This window comes from Tachysurus vachellii, chromosome 26 (genome assembly GCF_030014155.1).
Source record: "Tachysurus vachellii isolate PV-2020 chromosome 26, HZAU_Pvac_v1, whole genome shotgun sequence".
NCBI lineage: Eukaryota > Metazoa > Chordata > Actinopteri > Siluriformes > Bagridae > Tachysurus > Tachysurus vachellii.
In genome coordinates this window covers 517,501-525,000 of record NC_083485.1, presented here as the reverse complement: position 1 = coordinate 525,000, position 7,500 = coordinate 517,501, and the positions used below count along the sequence as shown (strand labels likewise).

Genomic DNA, 7,500 nt, shown 5'->3' with positions numbered 1-7,500 from the left:
ATGAAATCTCAATCTAATAATTCCATGACAACCCTAGCCTTAACCAATTCCTCATTAATCACTGAGTTAATACAAAAATCTAACTCCTCATCATGTACTCTTGATCCTGCACCTACTTTCCTGCTAAAAGATTGTACATCTGCGATTTCTGCCCCCATCTCCCACCTTATTAATGTCATTTATCTCCTCTACTGTACCTGTGTCCCTTAAGACTGCTGCTGTTACTCCCATACTTAAAAAGACTAATCTGGACCCGGCAGACTTACCCAACTACCGCTCTATTTCCAACCTTCCATTTGTATCAAAGATTATGGAACAGGCTGTGGCCTCTCAGCTGCAGTCATTCCTAGCTGGTAACAACCTCTTTGATATTTTTCAATCTGGCTTCCGCCAACAGCATAGCACAGAGACCGCGCTAGTAAAGGTTGTTAATGATCTTTTACTCACTGGAGACTCAGGTAGTCTCTCTATACTTCTGTTATTAGACCTCAGCTCTGCCTTTGATACTGTCTGTCATAAGATTTGGCATATCAGGCTCTGCACTATCCTGGTTTTCCTCTTATCTCACAGGCAGGCAATATCACATCTCCATACACAATTCCAAATCTCCTACTGTCTTACTTCAACAGGGTGTCCCACAGGGCTCTGTTCTTGGCCCACTGCTATTCATTCTGTACATTCAGCCGCTTGGCAACATCATTCGTCGACATGGTTTTAGTTATCATTGTTATGCTGATGATATTCAGTTATATACTGTTATATATACTGCCTGTTGACCAGATTCTGTTAATGTAAAATCCTCACACTCCTCTTGTGTTAGCGAGTTAAAACTATGGCTACACTCAAATGTTCTTAGCCTGAATCTGGGTAAAACCGACATTCTGATAACTGGTCCTCCATCTCTAATAAAAAACAACTCTGTGGACTTTAGTCTTGATCTGGATGCTACTACGATTTCCCCCTCAGCTACTGTTAGAAATTTAGGTATCATACTCGACCCCTCACTATCCTTTGATGCCCACATTCGCAGCCTCTCTAAAATGTCTTTTTTTCATTTACAGCACATTGTCAAACTGTGACCTTTTATCTGCAGAAATGATGCCGAAACATTAGTACATGCTCTGATTACGTCCCATCTCGATTACTGCAACTCACTCTTCTCTGGTCTCTCAGCTCACTCTATCTCATGTTTACAGTACATACAAAACTCGGCTGCCAGAATGTTCACCTCCAATAAAAAATCTGCCCACATCACCCCTACTGTATATTATTTGATCTTCACTGGCTGCCAGTCTCATCACGCATAAAATATAAAATCATACTGCTCACTTATAAGGCACTAAATGCTCCCTCCCCCATCTTACGATCTTCTCTCATCCTATGTACCTTCACGATCACTCCGGTCCTCAAATTCTGAACTTCTTTGTATTCCTAGATACCCTTTATCCTCTGCAGGTGGCAGATCCTTTTCTGTCACTGCTCCAACACTATTGAACTCCCTACCCATTGCACTCAGAACCATCACCACTTTGTCTGAATTTAAATCAAGGCTTAAGACCTTTTCAACCTTCACTATCAGTAAACGCATATGTATTAGGAGTCCTTAATTTTTCTGTAATGTGGTGTATGTACTGTGTACTATGTAGAGTCTTATCTCTTGTACTGTATGTTTTTGTGTATAGTCCTGTCTTCTGTTATTATCTCATGCAGCTGCATGTGATCCTTCATCCTGGGCAAATGTCCGACAAATATGTATGTGTGTGTTACACTATATTTCATCTGTCTTGAAATACTGTACCTTGTAAAGCGTCCTTGAGCTTGGGAAAGGCGCTATATAAATTAAACATATTATTATTATTATTATTATTATTACTCACCCCAGTGCCCTCTGTAGGACCAGGAGAACTGGTTGGGACACGACACCAGGCTGAGCTACACAAGAGTGAACACAACATCACAATCTCTCTCTCACACACACATACACACTCACATACACACTCACACAGACACACTCACATACACACTCACACACACACACTCACATACACACTCACATACACACTCACATACACACTCACACACACTATATTCATTCTTATTTTGTCATTTATAATGTTTAATTACTTTTGCTATACAGTGATCTCACACACACACACACACACACACACACACACGATCTTACGCGCTTTTGTTTTATTTTTCTTTCGCACGCGCCGGGATGCAATTTCGCGTGAAAGAGTGTGACATGTCGGGACATGTCCGTCCATCCGTCCATCCACACTGACGCGCGCGCACACACACACACACACACACACACACACCGGAGCCTCAGCAGCAGCGTGAGAACCCGAGCGGAGCGCGAGAGGAACTGGGACCCGGGGAGCAGTGAAGGTAAGAGACACTGTACTGGGAATTCAGTCCATTATTAAGTAATGTACAGCGGAATTAAACACACACACACACTCATGCACATACAGTACACACACACACACACACACACACACACACACACACACACACACACACAGAGAGGTGTGTAACTGCAGAACGCGCTCTGCAGAAGTTGATATTAGTTTATTTCCAGGTTAAAGCAATAAGCTTCTTAAACTGAGTGTGTTGTTCTGAACAAATCTTTTCTTTAGGGGTTGTTAGAGAAGTGGGTTCTGTGCTAGAACCTGGATTAAATGTTGTTAGACTAATGTGAACATTTATTTCATGTCAAAGTGAAATCTGAACCTGAGGTAGATCTGATCTGTGTGTTGTCTGTGAGATGTTCTACACTCCACTCATTTACTTACATACACTTACACACAACACTTACACACACAATGCTTACACACACAACACAACACTTACACACACTTACAGACAACACTTACACATACAACACTTACACACACAACACTTACACACACAACACACACAAAGCTGACACACACAACACACTTAAACACAAGACTTACTGTACACACACAACACTTACACACAAAACACAAACAACACTTACACACACAACACACACACAACACTTACACACAAAACACACACACAAGACACACACAACACTTACACACACAACATACACACAACACTTACACACAACACACTTAAACACAACACTTAAACACGCAAAGCTTACACACACACACACTTACACACACAATGCTTACACACTTACACACACAACACTTCCTTACACAGGGAAATAATATACCAAAAAAGATAAATATTAAACATCTGACTGGTTCTAGATCCTCAGAAGAAATGTAAACGTAGTGATTGTAGTATGTAGAGCACACAAACTCAGTTAGTACACACACTTAGAGAAATATTGTTCTGTGTTGGTTTCCTCCAGGTTCTCCAGTTTCCTCTCATCTTCCAAAAACACAATGTCAGCTCCTTCACTGTAGATTCATATTAAGTTTCGACTCCTTCACTGTAGTGACTCAGATGAAATATCGACTCCTTTACTGTAGTGACTCAGATGAAATATCGACTCCTTCACTGTAGTGACTCAGATGAAGTATCGACTCCTTCACTGTAGTGACTCAGATGAAATATCGACTTCTTTACTGTAGTGACTCAGATGAAATATCGACTCCTTCACTGTAGTGACTCGGATGAAATATCGACTCCTTTACTGTAGTGACTCAGATGAAGTATCGACTCCTTTACTGTAGTGACTCGGATGAAATATCGACTCCTTTACTGTAGTGACTCAGATGAAGTATCGACTCCTTTACTGTAGTGACTCGGATGAAGTATCGACTCCTTTACTGTAGTGACTCGGATGAAGTATCGACTCCTTTACTGTAGTGACTCAGATGAAATATCGACTCCTTTACTGTAGTGACTCGGATGAAGTATCGACTCCTTTACTGTAGTGACTCGGATGAAGTATCGACTCCTTCACTGTAGTGACTCGGATGAAGTATCGACTCCTTTACTGTAGTGACTCGGATGAAGTATCGACTCCTTTACTGTAGTGACTCGGATGATGTATCGACTCCTTCACTGTAGTGACTCGGATGAAGTATCGACTCCTTTACTGTAGTGACTCGGATGAAGTATCGACTCCTTCACTGTAGTGACTCGGATGAAGTATTGACTCCTTCGCCTTAGTGACTCTTTCAAAAGCATCACCTCCTTCACTGTAGTGACTCATTTGAAAGTTTAGCGTCGTCTCTCTCCCTGCAGATGGACTGTGCAGAAGATGAGTTTTCTCTTCATGGTGAATGTCAGAGGTGTCCACGCTGTCCCCCGGGACATGAACTGAAGCAGGTGAGAGAATCGAGCGAGAGGACAGATGGAGTAAAGGAGAGGAAGAGAGGAGGAACACATAAGAGGGAAGCAAGATAATGGGGCTTAAAGGGATAAAGTCTGGTGTATGACATAATCCCTTCAGGACAATGGGAGGAGCTTAACTGTCCATCAAACAAGGGGGCGGTGATAAAAAGAACAACTCTCATGGGTGAAAGTTATTTATACACAATACAGAATCACCTATCATAATAACATACACTGTGTGTGTGTGTGTGTGTATACAGGAGTGTGGCTATGGTGTGGGCGGAGCCAGCGTATGTGGTGTGTGTGATCGACGCTGGTTTAAGGAAGACTGGGGCTCACACTCATGCAGGATGTGTCAGAACTGCCATCGCCTTAACAGACAGGAAATCACGACATGCACACACACACACAATGCTGTGTGTGGAGACTGTCTGCCTGGGTATACACAACACACAACACACACACACACACAATGATGCCAGTTTGAAGCAAATTTCTTGCGTTCTGATTGGTTACTCTCTGTAGGTTCTACAGTAAGAGGCGACTGGACGGACTGCAGGATTTGGAGTGTTTGCCTTGTGGTTCTGCCCACATCAGACACACACAGTGTGGTAATACACACACACATACACACACACACACACTAATCGTAAAAACAGGGATCATTGCTACACTCCATTAAACCTAATTACACATTCTGTCCATAATACATCTCTCTCTCACACACACACACACTCACACACACACACACACTCACACACACAGTCAGTTTATTGGTAAATTATGCAACTGTGTGTGTGTGTGTTAAACAGAAAATAAAGGTACCACTGTTAAAACATGGAGTTCCGAAGCTCCGCCCCTCAACGTTGCCACAATGATGACTGCATGCTTGACAGCTGTTGCCATGGCAGCCGTTTTATTGATTATAATTGTTATGGTGTGCCGAGGATTTAACACACTTCGGAAAATGTTTAAAGGTGACACACAAAAACTTAACTACATACACACATTTATGTACACCCTCATACATACATATATAATACTGTACACACACACACACTGTCTCTCTCTCTCTCACACACACACACACACAATTTTCCTCAGGCTGTTTATCACCCCGCTGTCACCGTGACATTGCAGCTCCCTCCGTTTCCGTAGCGACGGAGTACAGCGTGACCCAGGAAGCAGAATATGGATGTTTGGGTGAGTGTGTGAGTTTCTCTGAGTGTGTCTGTCTCTCTCTCTCTCTCGCTCTCTCTTTGTGTGTGTGTCTCTGTGTGTGTGGGCGTGAGTGTTTCTCTCTCTCTGTGCATCTGTGTGTGAGTGAGTCTTTCTCTGCGTGGATGTGTATCTCTCTGTGCGTGTGTGTCTGCATGAGTGTGCATGTGTGTGTCTCTCTGTGTGTGTGTGTCAGAATAATGAATGTGACTGAATACACTGTCTTACACAGAAAATGTAAACTTTACAGGCTGCAGTCACTCAATAATCAGTTATCTGCTTTAGAGGACAAGGACAACTGATATATAATGGAAGAATAGTGTGTGTTGAATTGTGTAGGTGTAGTTGTATAGATTGTGTAGATTGGGTTAGTTATGTGAGTTCTAGGTGTATTTAGACAGACAGACAGACAGGCAACACAGCGATGAAACGTTATGACGATGTGACGTGTGATTCGTTGCTACGTCTCAGACCTCACTGCCGCCTCACTTCCTGTGGAACGCAGCACCCTCTTCAGTGACATCACTTCCTGTGGTGTCATCGCCCAGGCGACGGGGTCACACCACAGCGGGTCAGGGCGGGCGGCGCACGGCCCAGTGGAGTGCACAGAGCGAGAGATTTTACATGGGCAGAAGAGAACGCTGGTAAAGTTTATTAACAAATAAATAAATAATTAATTACAGAAGAAACATGGATAAAGTTCTGTATAAAATGTTCATTTTTCTGTCTGTTCAGATGTCTGAGGTTTGGTTTGTAACAGAAAACACAAGCTTGTCTTTACAAGGTGAGTTAACAGTTCATCAGATCCTTAATAACACTGTTTATTAATATTTAATCACTTTAATTAACACAGTAAACTTCACAGAATCTTATTATTATTATTATAGCTCAGAAATCTCTACATAACAATCTGCACATTTGTTAGTTTCAATGTTGATAATCTTGTGAATAAAATTCTAACTGAAATCTGTTCATTTGAAACATCCAGATGTTTAGTCGTAATCGTTAGCGTTATTTATTAGCCCTGCGACAGGTTTGTTGTAGCTGTTGTTTTTAATGCTAGCGTTGTGTTTCATTTCAGGAGAACGTTTACATCCTGAACTTTCACAGCAGGAACATCTACCAGGACCGGACTCTACAGCTAATACCGCTAACACCGCTAATACAGAGAATACACCTAATAATGCTAATAATGCATGTTAAAATAGATAATCATGCTAACTGCAATTTACTAAGTAACTAAATTTATAAGAAGCATCTTGCTAATTCTGAAGCAGAATGAGTATTAGCAGTAAGCATGTTAGCTAACATGGCACACGACATTGATGTGCTTCTGCTAAAAGTATGAGTTGTTAGCTGCTGAACGAATACCAAATGCTAACTGTATCATGAGTCACTGATATTTCTGTTTCTACTGTGACTGAGAGCTTTTCTGATTTTCACTGATTACTGAGGGACTGATAAATGTGATCATGCTGTTAATTAACACAGTGCTAACATTTCTAACTTGATAAACAGCTAGTTATCTGCTCACATGCAAGCTGCTGATCTGACGTCATGCTGATGTTAAACATCTATCTATTATTAAAGTGTCTCTTTAGTGTTTTATGTAATAGACTAGCATCAAAAACATTGCTAAATATGCTAATGACCAACAACAGATGTTCAGTTTCCTACTAGAAGTATAACTTTAATCATTTCTAAAATAATAATTTCATTTTAATATCAATGCTAATTTTAAAATGCCTCAAACAATGCAAATCAACACCTGAAGGATGAGCATGAAGGTTCTCCTGGAGGTCTCCTGAAGGTTCTGGAGGTTCTCCTGAGCTCTGCATGTTCTTAGTCTGTAACATTTCAGGGTGAACCTGAAGCGGAGGTGAACTTCAGGTCAGACACATGCTAATGCTTCCAGTCGCGTGGCTAACATCAGCTCTCACTGGTGAGATGAGACACGACTCTGCTCCCGTATTTAAAGTGTTTTCTGTAGAAACA

General features: G+C 41.5%; 2 protein-coding genes and 1 long non-coding RNA gene across 3 annotated transcripts in view; 1 reads left to right on the top strand and 2 right to left on the bottom strand.

Moving 5' to 3' along the window:
* The window catches only part of LOC132840779 (uncharacterized), a 4,928-nt gene extending 2,662 nt beyond the window's left edge, over nt 1-2,266 (bottom strand). The window contains exons 1-2 of the long non-coding RNA XR_009647833.1: nt 2,183-2,266; nt 1,878-1,932 (exon numbers count right to left, since the gene is read on the bottom strand). This is a non-coding gene — a long non-coding RNA (uncharacterized LOC132840779). The remainder of the gene's footprint in view (nt 1-1,877; nt 1,933-2,182) is intronic.
* LOC132841363 (uncharacterized) overlaps nt 1-7,500 on the bottom strand; it is a 266,572-nt gene that overhangs the window by 142,467 nt on the left and 116,605 nt on the right. The window lies entirely within an intron of this gene.
* eda2r (ectodysplasin A2 receptor) overlaps nt 2,295-7,500 on the top strand; it is a 5,359-nt gene continuing 153 nt past the window's right edge. Inside the window, exons 1-9 of the mRNA XM_060863050.1 lie at nt 2,295-2,391; nt 4,198-4,281; nt 4,548-4,726; nt 4,813-4,898; nt 5,100-5,264; nt 5,392-5,490; nt 5,977-6,149; nt 6,241-6,289; nt 6,587-7,500. The exon at nt 6,587-7,500 is cut by the window's right edge and continues 153 nt beyond it. Coding sequence (XP_060719033.1) covers nt 4,198-4,281; nt 4,548-4,726; nt 4,813-4,898; nt 5,100-5,264; nt 5,392-5,490; nt 5,977-6,149; nt 6,241-6,289; nt 6,587-6,708 — 957 coding nt within the window. The 5' untranslated portion in view covers nt 2,295-2,391 and the 3' untranslated portion in view covers nt 6,709-7,500. The remainder of the gene's footprint in view (nt 2,392-4,197; nt 4,282-4,547; nt 4,727-4,812; nt 4,899-5,099; nt 5,265-5,391; nt 5,491-5,976; nt 6,150-6,240; nt 6,290-6,586) is intronic.